The sequence below is a fragment of the Odocoileus virginianus genome, chromosome 5 (genome assembly GCF_023699985.2).
Source record: "Odocoileus virginianus isolate 20LAN1187 ecotype Illinois chromosome 5, Ovbor_1.2, whole genome shotgun sequence".
In the NCBI taxonomy this organism is placed as follows: Eukaryota; Metazoa; Chordata; class Mammalia; order Artiodactyla; family Cervidae; genus Odocoileus; species Odocoileus virginianus.
The window spans coordinates 63466318-63482702 of record NC_069678.1 but is presented as its reverse complement, the minus strand read 5'-3'; the positions used below and the strand labels follow the sequence as shown (position 1 = coordinate 63482702).

The following is a 16385-nucleotide window of genomic DNA, read 5'->3' as shown; positions in this document are numbered from 1 at the left end:
TTTAGATAATAATTTAGTCACACTACTCATTAACATCTTTAATTGTGAGTTCACAAAAATTTTTAAGAAAAGAGGAAAAGAAAAAATTTAGATGATTTTTTTACCTTATATGTTTTTTCATGTTAAGTTAAATGACATGATATATTAAATACAAGTCTGTTTCTTGAATATTGACTGATGGAGTGGTGCTTTTTTTTTCTTTTTTCCCCAGGTATTTTAACAGCAGTGATAACAATTTACAGTATTGGGGATTGGACTATCCACCTCTTACAGCTTATCACAGTTTTTTATGTGCATATGTGTAAGTTTTTCTTCCTTTACATAACTCTACATATTTATGCCCTTAGCAGATGTAGTAAGGAACAGTTTGTTGATTAGAGGAGAGATCGTTTGTAGCTATTATTGTATTATGGTTTGTAGAGCACCGTGCCTTTATAATTGGTTTGTAGGAAAGTTAACTGTCAGAGTTTTAATATTTGCGTAATCTTTTTGGTAGAAAGGCTAGAAAAAGATGCAAAAAGTCTAGCTTTGTTTTGAAGTAGAAAAGTTACCAATTATGCATGGTTTACTGAGAGATATATCTAATACGGTTAGTTGTGCATGGGAAAGCTTTTTTCCTGGAATGGCCCAAAGTAAATGAAAAATAAAGGTCTAAATGGTATTGTGATTAACCAGTCAAGTTAGAAACTAGAACTACTGTGGTACTTCTAGTACTAGAAGTAGCAGTGTTTCACTTATGATTTAAGATCGGGTTGGAATTCCTTCCTTTACAGACGTGGCATGATTTATAGACGATAAGGCGCTTCTGTGTGGTGGAGACCCAGTTCTACTCTGTGGTGGTATTCCATCTCAGAACTGCAGTGTGTCAGTAGAAATTCACAGTATCTTCTGAACTTATTTATTTTACTGTTTCATATTTTTTAAAAATTAGCTTCCTGGACAAAAAATATGTCTCCAAACTTCATGATAACTAGTTGTACTTTTCAGTGTTCTGGATAATGTAATATGATTGAAAACTTAATTTATCTTTAATAATTATGTTCAGTTTTATGCAATGATTTATGATTAACAGCTATTATAGCCTATTATGATAAGTGAAAAGATGATAAATTATAAAGCTATGATCCTCAGTCCTAGTATATTGCTGTTTACAAAGTATGTGTTTAGTAAACAAAAGGTGACACATTAGATTGTTTTCACACTGAAAGTATAATGAAGGTAGGACTTGTAGTTAAAATGTTACATGAGTTTGTTGGAAGGTGAGCATGGTGGATTGAGATTTTTAGCTTTGGTCAGTTTCACATGGTTAGATACAAAGAGTTAAGCCTTAACTATTGCTTTATAAAAGCAATGGCCAAAAAAAAAAAAAAAAAGCAATGGCCACTTCTCAACATAGATTCATGTGTCCTCAAGGTGTCCTTATTGCTAAAAGCGATGGGGAATAAAGTGCATGTATATATGCTTTGATTTGCAGGGCAAAGTTTATAAATCCAGACTGGATTGCTCTCCATACATCACGTGGATATGAGAGTCAGGCACATAAGCTCTTCATGCGTGCAACAGGTAAAAGAGCAATAGATATTGAATGTAAAATTGGATTAAACATTTTTTTGAACTGATGACAGGTTCTATTATTGTCCTTACTGACTTTTACAGTTGTGTAACTATACATAAGATCCCCTGGAGAAGGAAATGGCAACCCACTCCAGTATTCTTGCCTGGAGAATCCCATGAACAGAGGAGCCTGGTAGGCTACAGTCCACGGGGTCGCAAAGAGTCGGACACGACTGAGCGAAAATCAGTCAATCAATCAATTATACATATGCATATATATGTATACTGTTTGAGCAAATGTGTATGTAAACTAAAACACAAAAAAGTAGAAATGAATAATTTTGGGTGCTTTACATTTGTTATTATCGCACTTAATAATATGGACATCCAAATGAGGTAAAATACTGTTGTTATTCTTAAGCTGAGAAACTGAGACCCAGTAAAGTGAGGGTAATATTAATAGCTCACCTGAAGTTGGTTAGCTCTGAATTAAAGTTTTAATTGTTTAGGTCTTTGCTTTGATAAATCCCTTTCACTTTTATTTTTTATTTTTAAAAAAATATATATTTGGTTCTGCTGGGCCTTAGTTGTGGCATATGGGAGCTAGTTCCCTGACCAGGAATCAACCCCAGGCCCCCTGCATTGGGAGCTCAGAGTCTTAGCCACTGGACCACCAGGGAAGTCCCCCCCTTTTACTTTTAAAGTAAAGTAGAGTTGTGTGGGCTTCCCTACCGGCTCAGAGGTAAACAGCCCACCTGCCAATGCAGGAACTTCAGGTTCAGTTGTTGGGTTGGGAAGATCCCTTGGAGAAGGAAGTGGCAACCCACTTCAGTATTTTTGCCTGGGAAATCCCATGGACAGAGGAGCCTGGTCCATGGGGTTGTACAAGAGTTGGACATGACTGTAATTAAACAACAACAGTTGTATATCATACATTGTATTGCTGTGTAGTGTTGCTATATTAATCTTTATAACAAATATTTATTGAGCATTTATTGTATGCTGAGATTTGAAAGTAATAAGACTACATTTTTTAAAAACCTTTACAAGACTTAGGCTTTTATGGGTTTTTTCCTTAATTACTCTAAATCTAGTCAGATTTGTTCTCTTTACCATTCATCCCATGATAGAATCTCAGGTCCAAGAGAGAACCTGCATTGCCTCTCCCTCTCCCACACCACTCCCTTCCCCCCGACTCCAAATGCTTTAATCCTGTCTGAACTGCATACTCACCGCATGATATTTAGCTTCTGAGCCAGTACCTGTATCTGGAGGAAACTCACGACTTTTAGACACAGTCTGCTCTATTTTCAAAGAGCTCCAATTAATAGAAATTTCCTTCTTATCTTGAACCTTCACTAGTCATATGAAGTTCTGTTTCCTTGGGCCACACAGAACAAGTCTGATCCTTTTTATACCTAACACCTTACAGACATGTGAAGTTATCTCCTCTCCAGGTTAAACATTCTTAGATACTTCAGCTCTTATTAGATGACCAGTTTCTTGAATGTAATTATGGTTTTGAGGCCTCTGGTTGTGCTCCTTTGAATATATTCCACCTTTTCAGTATCATCTTAAATGTAGAATCTGGGGATGAAAATAGATTGCATGCATCTAACACTGATAGTTTACTATTGTTTACCTTATTCTTGAACTTAAATATATGTTTTCTGGTACAAGAAAAAAATAGGGTCTTTGGATAGCTATGTTTTACTGTTGAAGAACTTAATATATTAGTTTTTCTTTGTTCTGAAAGGACTGAACATTCAGAATTATGAATTGCTTTATTTTTTTCCCACTTTTTTTCAGTTTCTTCTTCATCTCAGCCTTTTAAGCTCTTTGTATGCATTAATTAGTAAAAATTTATGAACTTTTATAAATATTTACATTTAAAAAGATTCTCCTATGCATCTCCACATTTGAGGTATTGTTCACATCAGGAAATTTGGAGCATATAGATATTGAGGGGAAAATAAAAGTTTACTTCCCTTGCTTTGAGTATTCTTAATTTTTAAATCCAGGTCAGGGCAAAGAGAGAATTAGATACATTTAATTAATTTAATGTGTGAATTTATTAGAGGAAATTAAGACACTTTCTAGTCCTCTATCAATTGAAATTAGGCACAGGTGAAGGGAATGGAAAGGGCTCCATGTGGAAAGGACTCGTCCAGAGTGGGTAGCTGCTGCTGCTAAGTCACTTCAGTCGTGTCCGACTCTATGCGACCCCATACGTGGCAGCCCACCAGGCTCCCCTGTCCCTGGAATTCTCTAGGCAAGAACACTGGAGTGGGTTGCCATTTCCTTCTCCAATGCATTAAAGTGAAAAGTGAAAGTGAAGTCGCTCAGTCGTGTCTGACTCTTAAGCAACCCCATGGACTGCAGCCTACCAGGCTCCTCCGTCCATGGGATTTTCCAGGCAAGAGAACTGGAGTGGGGTGCCAGTGCCTTCTCCAGAGTGGATACCAACCTTGTGTTAATAGAATTCCCATTCAAGGTTGGAGGGAGGCGATTAATAGGTTATAGTGAATCCTGATGGACTCTCGCTTAAAATCATTTGTTTGTTTTTTCAGTGTTAATTGCTGATTTGTTGATATACATACCTGCAGTGGTTCTGTACTGTTGTTGTTTAAAAGAAGTCTCAACTAAGAAAAAGGTAAGTTTTGAAGTAACCTGACATTTCATCTCTGAAATGTTTTATTAGCTTAGCTATTAATGTAGAGCTTAAGGAAGCTATGCTTTTGGGAATAGATAATAGGGAACAGTATATCTTCTGTCAATTAATTTTCATTTAGAAACATTAACTTATCTTAGAGTAATTATTTTAATGCCCAACTGTAGTAATAAGAGGCACTGAATTTTAGAAGTTTTATACTTCTGAGTTACACAGCATGCTAAATTTATTGCTTAACTGGTAAATTTGAATGTTGGGTTGGCTTGGGAGAATGACAACTGAAAGGCATTTTGAAAAGTTGCTATATATTCTCATATTCACAGTTAATGAATATTCTCTTTGGTCATTTTATATAGATTAATTATTAGATTAATTTATCTGACTTGTATATCTAAAAGTGCTTTCTCTAACAAATACCTTTTAGTGATTTTTTTTTTCATTTTTACTGGAGTATGCTATGTCACCTCCATGAAAACTTCAGTATTTAAAGAGTTGTTTTATAAAAATGATATATTTTGATAAATAGGTAAGAATGGAACATTTGCTTACTGTGTTAAATGAAACTATGCATTTACCCAGTTTGACTCAAGTAACAGATTACTTTATTTCATAATAATTTTCTTTTTGTTTTCATAATTTTGTTTACAGATTGCTAGTGCATTATGCATATTGCTGTACCCAGGCCTTATTCTTATAGACTATGGACATTTTCAGTATCCTTTACTGATTCTAAATGAAGTTAGATGCACATCATGAAATCTAGGCTGTTTGTATAATGTTGTCTTCTACAATGTCTTATTTACTGGGGTTCTTGCTTATATAAACCTTTTAAAAATGACAAAAGTATCTCTTCACCAAGTGTTTACTTGAAAGGTAAAGTTCAGATTTATTAAAAGTAGAAATGCTTTTTCACACTCATTTGGCTTGAGAACAGAACATTGGTAACTGATTAGCTCTTCTGGAAAGTTAGAAAAAGAATGCCAAGTACAGTGATGCTCTCCTAATACTAAAAAGGTAAAACATCTTCTATCTTTTGTAAACATTATCTGACACTGACAAAAAGACTTCCAGTTTTTGAGTTTTTAAAACAAAGTGTTTTTCTAACAGATAGTGGTAGCTGGAAGCTTCAGGAAACTAAAATTTAATGATTAAATCTATGTGGATTTTGTGTGTTTAATTTTTGGTACCTAAAATAAGGAACATTCAAATAAACAAATTGTAGAGGAAAGTTGATAAAATCTGTACATGGCTCTCCAGTTTGTCTTCTAATGTATTAAATATTGCTGTCTGTCTCCATCTGTCCCAAAGGAAAAAAAATCCATACCACGATTGCTTAATTAACCATTTTTCCTTTTGTCTCTAGTCTATTTTAGTAATAAAATTAAAATACATATATGTCAAAAGACTTATGAAAGATATTCAAATATGTAGTTGCTTCCACCATGTTTTTTATTCTGTCCACTTTCCTAATTGAGCTCTTTTTTTTTTTGACTTTGTAGAATCATGGCTTTCAGATAGTCTAATAATATCAAGAACACCGAGATAAAGAAAGGAAACATGAAGTTGTTTATAAGATTTTTTAAAACTATATTTACTTTGAAATGTTAACATTCATTCAGAAAAATACATAAAACATAAATGAATTGGCTGTTATCCATGTCAAGAAATAGAACATTGCTAGTATCCAAAATGACCCTGTACACTGACCTAGTACTTCTCCCTCCTCCTTTCTCAAAGATAGCCACATACCGGCTGCTAATACTGTAGTTTGGTTCTCCCTCTTTTTTGAATATACTATAGAAGAGACAGCACAGTAGGTATTCCTCTGTGTGAGGTGTTTTTGATTCAACATTGTGAGAGTTATTCATGTAGTTCTCTGTAGTTGTAGTTTCTTATCTTTCTCACTGCTTTGTAATATTCCACTGCGTGAGTACACATGATTTTATTACTGATAGACATTTGGAGTGTTTCCAGGTTTTGGCTATGATAAAACTATGCTGTTTTGAACTTTCTTGTAAGGATCTCTTTGTACACATGTAAATATATTTCTTATGAGTGGAATTGCTGAGTTATAGGGTATGCACCTGTTTAATTTTAAGTATTCTCATATGGTTTTTAAGCATAATCTAGCAAGTGAGACTCCTGTGAGCAATAGTGTAGGTGCTCATCCTCAACAGTTGTCAGTTATTTTCCTTCTAGCCATTCTGGTAAATTTGTAGTGGCGTCTTCTCTGTGACTTGAATCAAACTCTTGAAGCTTTTGGTATTATGTCATTTTGTAGGAACACACTTTTTGAACCACTATTTACTTTATTTTCCTCATTTGTAAAATGGAGATGATAAGAACCCTACTTTTTAAGCTTCTTGAGAATTAAATGAATTCACATTTGTTAAACATTTAAAACACTACTTGGGAGGTGCTAAATACCATGTAAGTATTTACTGCTCTTATTATTTGTATTGTTGCTACTGCTTTTGTTATTACTGTTTTTTACTTTTTGGGCTCTGAAATTTGATATTAGTTTGGGCAGAGGCATTTTTGACAGTAGTTTTGGACACCCTATGGATCATTCACTTTGAAGACTCATGTTCTTTAGTTCTGGGAAATTCTCATGAATAATTTTTTTTAATAATTCCCTTTTTTTCTGAAGCTTGTTAGATAGGTATTAGATCTTTCATCTCCATCTTGAGCATCTGTCTTTGTTTTATATTTTTGAAGATTATCTTGCTTTATATCTAACACTTCTGTTAAACTTCATTTATTAAGCATATGCTAAATTTCAATTTACTTTCTTCCCCACTTTGTTCTGTGAATTATTTCTATTCTCCTAGGTCAGTCTTTTCTCCTTTGCACTTTGGTCCTTTTTTGTCATAGTAGTAGTGAAAGTCACTCAGTTTTGTCCGACTGTTTGCAACCCCATGGACTATACAGTTCATGGAATTCTCCAGGTGAGACTGTTGGAGTGGGTAGCTGTTCCCTTCTTCAGGGGATCTTCCCAACCCAGGGATTGAACCCAGGTCTCCTGCATTGCAGGCGGATTTACCATCTAAGCCACCTGGGAAGCCTAAGAATACTGGAGTGGGTAGCCTATCCCTTCTCCAGCAGATCTTCCTGACCCAGGGTCTCCTGCTTTGCAGGTGGATTCTTTACCAGCTGAGCTACCAGGAAAGCCCTTTTCTGTCATAGGTGTTCCTTAAATGTCTGTTTGATCCAGATGTGTTTATTCTAAGAATAAGGCAGAAGAGAAAGCTGCATGTGAGCTCTCCATACTTTTAGTCCACTATGGGGTACATGGTAGGGTTCTGGCCAGCCTCTGGGATCCTTAAATGTCACAGTGTGGAGGAATTTGCACTGTGGTGTTAACTTCTGCACTAGTTGCTTGAATAGTTTATTCCATTTTGAGGGAGAGAAATATTCCTTTTTTTCATTGCCCAGGAGTAAATGCTTTGGCTCCCAGATAATCTTTGCAGAGGCATGAGGTGGGATATGACTTCTCCATTTGGAATTTTCAATTAATCCTCTTGTTTTCTTTTCAACATTCTCAAGTACTCCAACCTACTTGTTTCCAGAGTTCTCTGAGGGTGGCTAGGCTCCTTGCTAACCTGAGCTTCCTCTTTGTGTTCACTAAACTGTGGCCTCTTTTAGTGTATTTTATTGGTTGCCACTTCTCTGTCCTCTTTCTGTCTTCTACAGATGGGTTGAAATCTTTATCTCTTATAACCCATACCTGTTCTCTTTATGGCTGTAGATGTATACTTAAAAAAATTCCCCATTTTAAGGGGGTCTCAGAAAGGAGAGGAGGTAAACAGGAGTGCTCAGCTCACCATTTTCAACTGAAAATCTAGTTGTGATACTGTTTTCACGTAGCAGTGTTGTTAATTTCCAATCAAGCACATGTATTAATTTATATTATTGATGCATATTATAGAGGGAGGATAGTGATATTAGTAAGTTCAGTGTGTTTGTGTATTTTTAACTTTTGGAGCATTGATTTTGGTACGTTGTTACAATAATACTGTAAAATAACCCAGCAGAAAACAAAGCTATGTGTTACTTATTTAGAGTTCTTTTAAATCTAAACAAATCAGTCACTCTGTTTAGTAGTAGATTTAATATATTTGAGACCACTATATATAATTTCAAATTTGTTTACCAATTCATTACTTTCAGCTTTTATTTAGAAATTGTTTTGATTATACATATTATTACAGAATCACGTAAGTAAAATGTTCTTTAAAATGCAAAATCTCCTTTAATTATTGAGATGATTTCCTTGACATGAGAACATATATAATTCTGTGAGTCTCGGCTTTGCTTTGTGGGGTGTTCTTGGAGTATCTTATGACTGGGACCTGCTAGGGTCCCTGGCATTTTGCTTAGCTATAAACTATAAGCAGATGGAACTTTACCACTCCTTGCCATTTTTTTGTTTTTTACTTGGCAAGTGTTTTAAAAAAGGCCTCAAAGGAAAGGGGTGAGTGGCTTTTAAATAGCTGAATTCAAAAAATTACCTCAGCTAATTTATTTGGCATCCTTACCTGGGAGGAAGGTGGTCTTTTACTTTGCCTCCTGGTGATTTCTTATTAATGTGTTGGTGGCTGTGGGGTGAATGGAAAGAGAGATTGTTATGTTCTATACTATTTTATTTTAAATCTTTCTAATGAGAAAAATATTTTGATCAATGAATATTTATAGGGACTTCCCTGGTGGGCCAGGGGTTAAAACTCTCCACTTCCACTGTAGGGGAAGTCTACAGGTTTGATCCCTGGTTGGGGAACTAAGATCCCGCTTGCTATGCATTGTGGCCAATAAATAAATATTTTAAAATACGTGTATTTACTGGAGGTAATGTGGATTGGCTTGGTAGAACATTGTTGTAGGATTTCATCCCTTTAGAGCATGTTGTATACTTACTAGAAAGACATCCCAGTTTGACATTTTTCTTCATGGCTGCATAGGAGTGGCATCTAAGTTAAATGTTAATAAAGATGGTGATAGTCTTTTTGTTGGGGAATTGCACATATTAACAGTTGTAAATTCCTTAACCGTGATTTAAGTAGATTCTCATTCATCTTAAACCTGTGTTGGTGGCATAGATTTATTATTACTGTACATTTTCATTTATTATAGTTAGTGAGCCACTGATTGATTTCTCAGAATTACTAACCTCTCTTTATTTTACTATTTCCCTCCTTTTGTGTTCCAGGTTGGTGTTATTAATTAAGCTGACTTGTACTGTCGTGGCTTCCTTCGTTCTCTGCTGGCTGCCATTCTTTACAGAAAGGGAACAAACCTTGCAAGTTCTAAGAAGACTCTTTCCAGTTGATCGTGGGTTATTTGAGGCATGTTTAAAGACTTTTCTCTCACTCCTTCCTGTTACAGGCCTTTCTCTGTGACCTTTGAGGATTTAATGTAGAATACTCACAAGGAATAGTGACTTCAGCTGCTCTCGTCCTGCAGTCATTCCTTGCCAGTTATTTAACCTGGTGCACAACCTCTAGCTCAGCTGGAATGTTCTAGTACATTACATGAGTAGGTAGTATTTATGCCTCCATGAAATCCATAATTCAGTTATACATTTTTCTAATGAAATAGAGTCCATAGTGAAAGACAGCATGAAAAGTTGCAGCTACAAAGTTAACAGTTTTGTGATTTTTTTTTTTGGGCAGGGTAGGTTGTATTCTCTTTTTAGTCCTAGGAAATTATTTATTAAACTAATAATCATGTTTGCTTCAGAAAGATCTCATAATTCCTTATGAGATGTATAACCTTCATCCATAGTAATTTTTAATGAGAATCATTCATTTCATTTCATTTAATGCTAGCTTAATCAGTCTTGTTAAACTTTTATTGCATGGATAATTTGATTTAGAGTCAGTAATTAAATTAAACAAACCATTTTTCTGAAACAAAAAGGTCTTTTAATAAAGTTAGAGACAACATATTTATAGATAATTTGCTTTTGAATAAATATTTCTTTTAAAAAGAATTAGAGAAGCATATGCATCTTTCTAATTTTTGAATATATAAAATTCTGTAGAATATCTTTCAGTCAATCTGTGGATGGAAGAGAAAGAGACTAAGAGAATTTGGTGTTGTGAAGGAACAGAAACGTATGCCTTGTATGTCACTTGGGATAATGATGGTGACCATACTGATAATCATAAACAATCACTGTTGCCATCACCACCACTTACTAGGTACCAGACACTTCACATGTAATCTTATTTGATCCTTAGCCATAGCGATGAGATAGCTATATATACCCATTCTTACAGATCAGAAAACTGAGGTCAGAGGTTCATATAGCTAGTGCATATGGCAGAGCTGTAGTTTGAACTCAGAATTGTGTTCCTAACTTCTTTATATATCGTCTAACCTTAACACTTATATAAAGAAAAGTTTAGTTCTCCACGTAAGCTGCCTGGTTCTTTGCCTTTCCTTCTGTTTCAGAAATGGTGTTTTTCATGGTGATTATAAAAATGAGTGTCATGCATTTTTATGGTGCTGTTGGTCACCTCATTCACTTGTTGCCCTCAAAATCTGAAGAGCAATTTCATTGGCCCAACAGAAGGAAGTAGGATGGTACAGTTGTCAGTGATTGTCACTTTCTTGATGTTGTGCCTACATAGCTGTGAGTTAAGCAGCTTTGCAGAGGATGGGTTTCATGATCAGAGAACTGTAGTTACAAATATGATTTTGAAAGTTATTCTAGCACAATTGCTAATGTCTTTAAACCTGTTGATTCATTAATAGTTGACTCATCATTGCTAGTAGGCGTGTGGTAAATGGGTCAAACAACATGCATTCTACAAATCAGAATACAATTAGAATACAAAAAGATTTTTTAGATAAATTTCCAAAGATGAATAACAGTGTTTAGGGATAATGTGCTGCTCTTTGAAAAATATTAAGTATTTTTGGGGAGCATCTAAATTATGATTGACTAGTGATTTAGATCACCTCCTATGCAAAAAAATGAAAGTTCCCATTGTTTGAATGTGTGTGTGTTCTTTGGAGGGTTTAATCAGCTTAGTTATGAAATTATGAGCAAACACTTCCCATGACCCAAAAGTTTTATCTCTTTAGAGATTATGGGATGTACTTTGTGGAGTTTAATATTTCTTTTAATCATACTGGAAGGTAAAACTAACAAATTCCTTTTAAGGATAAAGTGGCCAATATCTGGTGCAGCTTCAGTGTCTTTCTCAAGATCAGGGATATTTTGCCACATCATATCCAGATAATGATCAGGTAAGAGACACGAAGTTTGTATATAGTGTTTTATAAGCTACTCCTAAAGTGTCATGGCAATACCTCACTCATCTGGCATCATAGGAGTAAGGTAATCTTCATTAGTGAATCATCCACATAACGTAAGCTTATGCTGCCATATAACAGAAGTTTTTTATTTGAAACATTTTATGTGAAAGTTATTGTTACTATTTCCCTCGTCCTTAAACAGAGTAAACATGATGTACCATGACCTTGAAGAATCATGAGTTTCAGTGGTGTAGCAGTCTGGGTGAGAAGTAAAATGAGTAGTAGGTCACTGTGTGTGCGTGTGACTTCATTAGGAGGAATTGGCTGATAGAGTTGTGGGGGCTGGCTAAGCCAGCAGGAAGTCCACAAGGCCGGCATTCAGGAGAGGGTATCTGGGGAAGGAAGCGCTGTGCCAATCCCCCCCCCTCCTCCTCCCTTCCCCCGCCCACTGCTGTTTGGAGTCTAAGCTCAGGTAAAGCCTAAGCCGCCTTTATAACTTTTTTAATAAAGTATTTAAGTTTTTTGTTTATTTTTACTTATTTTTGGCTGCGCCGGGTCTCTCTTGCCGCACGTTGGCTTTCTCTAGTTGTGAAGAGCGGGGCTTCTCGTTGAGGTGGCTTCTCGTTGCAGAACGCGGGCTCTAGAGCGCAGGTTCAGTAGTTGTGACGCAAGGGCTTTGTTGCTGTGCACCTTGTGGATCTTTCTGGAACCAAGAATTGAACCCATGTCCGCTGCATTGGCAAGCAGATTCTTAACCAGTGGACCACTGGGGAAGTCTGCTAAGCCTTGTTTTAAAGGCTTCCAAGTGATCCAGACCCAAGATAGCACCCTTTTGATTAGTTTAAAGTCAGTTGAAAAGGGACTTTCTCTTTCCAGCAGCACCATCATTGCTTGAATGACTGGGAGGGGTGTGTGTGTATATGCCGCCTGCCTCTCTCCTCCTGTTCTTTTGAAGAATATCCTTTGTGGCCCACCTTAATAGGAAGCAGACTAGTAAAGCGGACAAGCCACAAAGCCACCTCAAGTGGGAAAATCAGTTATTATTTTGCCTTTTAACTCTTGTTTTCAGGGCTTTCAAAGGCTGTTTGCCTTGGTACTAAGTGGCTCCGACTGTGCTTCTTGCTGAGTTCTTTCTCCTCCTTGCCCATCAGTCATCACAAGAAGCTCTGGCAGTTTCCCATTCCCTTTCCAATTTGTTCTCTGTGATTTACCTTGGGTTGAAAATCAGATAATCGACTTCTGTGAAATGAGGGCTAATGAGGTTTTCTTGTGAGTAAATTTTATGAATGTGTAACAAATACAGAATTGTTTCTTTATACCTAGTTTTATTTTCTTGTTTTGTTGTTGTTGTTCAGACACTAAGTTGTGTCTGACTTTTTGCGATCCCGTGGACTGCAGCACACCAGGCTTCCTTGTCCTTCACTCTCCTGAAGTTTGCTCAGTCATGTTCATTGGGTCCATGATATTTGTTTTGAGTGTTTGTTGATTGACTTTTAGCTGTCTATCTTTGTATCTTTCCCAGAATAGATATTAAATACTAAAATAACATAAGCAATATTTAGTTCTACAGTGTTTTATTCTGTATTATATAATCACATACATATTAAAGTGTGTACATATTTCAGTGTATGGATTTTATTTAGTCATTTGGTCTTGAATTTATTATTTAATACATAAAAAAACTTTTAACTAGAAATCAATTCAAGTTGATAAGTAATGTGATCCTTACATCTTAAAAAATGTTTGATTTTTGTTAATTTTTTAGCTTTTGTTTTACGTTTTTGAGCCTGCTTCCTGCATGTATAAAATTGACACTTCACCCCTCTCCTAAAGGATTCAGATTTACTCTGGTAAGTTTCTTATAACTTTAGATACTTAATTCTTGCCACAATTGATCTTTTAAAAATATAAATAATTATATTCCTGCTTTGAACAGGATTTATTGGATTGAGATATAAGACATTCATTTATTTGGCAAACATTTACTGAGCATTTGACACACTTCGGTGCTGTTTTGGAGTAGGCTGAGCAATCAGAATCTTTCAGTTTAATTCAACTATTTAATTTCCTCGTGTTGGTCAGTAAGGGAATGCAGAGAAGAAAACAGTGGTGATGGACATGTTTAAACTATTATGCTATAAAGCTGGGGCATTAAGTTCTGTCAGGTACAATGGAGTGTGATGATAGTGTGGGAAAAGGAGACATTAATTTGAGGGCAGATTTTAGACAGTTTCTTAAAGCAAGTGGGACTGGAGCCAAATTTTGACAACTGAGCAAGATTTGGATTAGGTGTTTAAGACAGGAGGAAGACCTTGAAGGTACAGATGTGGGAAAGGATAAGGAATCATCTGGGAACAACTGTTAACCAATGAGATTTGTGTGACTTTTATGTAGGGGTGTGTGTGTCGAGGTTAGGATAGAATACAGGGAGAGAGAAGAGTCCGAAAGGATCAAATTGTGTAAGACCTTGTATATTGGGTTGAATAATTTGGGGTTTGATTTGTGTGCAAGAGGAGCAGAAAAGATTTTGGAGGAAAGGGGACAGATCTCCCTTTTAGGAAGATGACTTGTGTCAGTTGGAACATGGACTGTTTATATATTCTACATTTTGGGTTTCTTTGAGTGGGTTTATAAATTCCTCCTGGCTGTATTTCTGTGGTGTATATAAAATTGGTTCCATATACCTTGGTCTATAAAATGCCATTTAAAGACTATCTTTTTAAAATGTCAAGAAAATTTAGTTTATGAAAATAGTGGACTTCTAAAGGGACAATGTTTTATTTTTTATGGCTTGCAGGATATTAGTTCCCCAACCAGACAGCAAACCCATACCCTCAGCCATGAAAGTGTGGAGTCTTAACCACTGAACTGCCAGGGAATTCTCTAAAGGGACAACATTTTAGAAATTAGGGTTTCAGTTCTGGGACTGCCACTTACAGTGCATTCTAAAAACAAGCCAGAGCAGAGCAATCAGTCACGTATTTCAAAAGTGCCTATCATTTCCACAGTGCAAGAATCATAGTTTCATGTTCCTCTGTTTTAAAAAATTACTTTCTTATTGATGATTTCTGTTGTTTGTTTCTGTGAATGAACTCTGAGCATAGAAAGTCATTTATAGTAATATTCTATTGGATGTTTAGGAGGATGAACTCTGAGCATAGTAAGTCATCATAGTTAATATTCTGTTGGATGTTTAGAATAGGAGGGATGTGGTTAGTAATATTCTGATGTCTTCAGTAGGCCTAACTTGAAATATTTGCAAGCTTATGTAAAATTTTATTTTCTATGCTAAATAACTATATATTTCAAAGGTGCTGAAATGGAATTTCAGTGTTGGTATAACTGTTGCATTGTTAGAGATGATTACTTTTAGGATTAAAAGCAGAAAAAAACATTTTCTTTCTGTTAATTTCCTAATTTTGTTTGCTGTGTTTTAATACCAACCATTGTGTTTAAAAATAAAATGTAGTGAGGTACTTTTGTTGATGTTTTAAATTCTTCTTGACTAGCTTTGAAAACTTTTCCCATTATAAAGTGTTTCCCTTTCAATCTAGATTGAATTATTTCTTAATATAGGTCTATAATTGAGGTAATTGGTAGTACAGATACTAATAAATCTATAGTGGCCAAGTGATTTTTACCTGTTATTTTCAAGAGGTATTTTTTTTTAAGTGCCCTGTAACGTGCCAGGTCCTCTTCTTGGTTCTGGCATGTCGGTGAATGACAGCTGATTATCCCTGCTTTCTTAACTGGGGACACTCATGCTAGTTGGCACAAGGACAATAAGTAAAATGAATTAGTTAATAGGAAAATATCTGGGCGTAATGAAGACTATGAAGAAAGTAGTCTTATGTGAAAAGAGGGCTGGTGGGGTTTGGTTAGGGTAGCACTACTTTAGGTTGAATAAAAGAATGCTTCTCTAGGGAAGTGACATTTGAGCCTTGAACTAAATTGACTGGTCAGAAGGAACCAATTACAAGAAGATCTAGGCTCTGACTTGATAAAAAGTAAATTTTTTTTCCTTAAAGCAAGAACACGTTTGGCATGTTCGAGACATTAAAGGGACAAGTGTGAAATGACTGATGTGAAATGAGTGAGGGAGACATTAAGAAATAGACTGGAAGAGGACGGCAGGACCCAGATTATGTCGAAGTTTAGATTTTAATTCTAAGTGTAATGGGAAGCTATTGGAAGATTTTAACCAGGGAAATTACATGATCTGATATTGTGGCTAAATGGAGAATGGATTATAGGGGACAAGAGCATTACCACTTAGGAGGTCATTGTAGTGGTCCAAGAGGAAGATGGGGATGGCTAAGACCACTCTTCTGCCACCATCAGCAGGGTGGAATGGAAAGAAGTGGGGTGAATATTGTATTAGGAGATGGTGTAGGTAGAATTTGCTGATGGATTGGATGTGAAGTATGTACAAGATAGTACCAGGTTTTTTGCTTGAGCAATTGGATTGGGTGTATATAGATAGATGTCTAATATGCAGAGTATAAACTCCTGAAGATAGAGTTACATTTTAATTTAAAACCCCAGATAGCAAATGATTACTTTATAAAACACTATATATTTTATTGAAGTGCATGTTTAAAAACACTCAAATAGATTGGTCACTTTCATATTTTGACCTTCTTGACTTCATACTTTTTAAATTGTCAGAGATTCCAAGGGAGGATGAGGTATGATTATTGTGTCTGAAGTATTTACTAGTTTTATTAATAACTGAGACTCAGTGAACTTGTTTTAGATGGTTAAGTATTATAATAGTTAATTTTCAAAATATTTTGATAATTAAATTTGAATAAAATATTATGCCTCTTACAATTGTATATAATTTTCCTTTTAGCTAGAAGCTTTATTAAACTTTAAAATTTTACTTGAAATGATT

At 35.5% G+C, this 16385-nt stretch overlaps 1 protein-coding gene across 2 annotated transcripts in view; it reads left to right on the top strand.

Annotated features, from left to right (window-relative positions):
• ALG6 (ALG6 alpha-1,3-glucosyltransferase) overlaps positions 1-16385 on the top strand; it is a 52484-nt gene that overhangs the window by 23469 nt on the left and 12630 nt on the right. For both annotated transcript variants that reach the window (XM_020885571.2, XM_020885579.2), the window contains exons 4-11: positions 212-301; positions 1475-1563; positions 4125-4207; positions 4874-4938; positions 8514-8699; positions 9432-9567; positions 11394-11479; positions 13254-13338. In XM_020885571.2, the coding sequence (XP_020741230.2) occupies positions 212-301; positions 1475-1563; positions 4125-4207; positions 4874-4938; positions 8514-8699; positions 9432-9567; positions 11394-11479; positions 13254-13338 (820 nt within the window). The remainder of the gene's footprint in view (positions 1-211; positions 302-1474; positions 1564-4124; positions 4208-4873; positions 4939-8513; positions 8700-9431; positions 9568-11393; positions 11480-13253; positions 13339-16385) is intronic.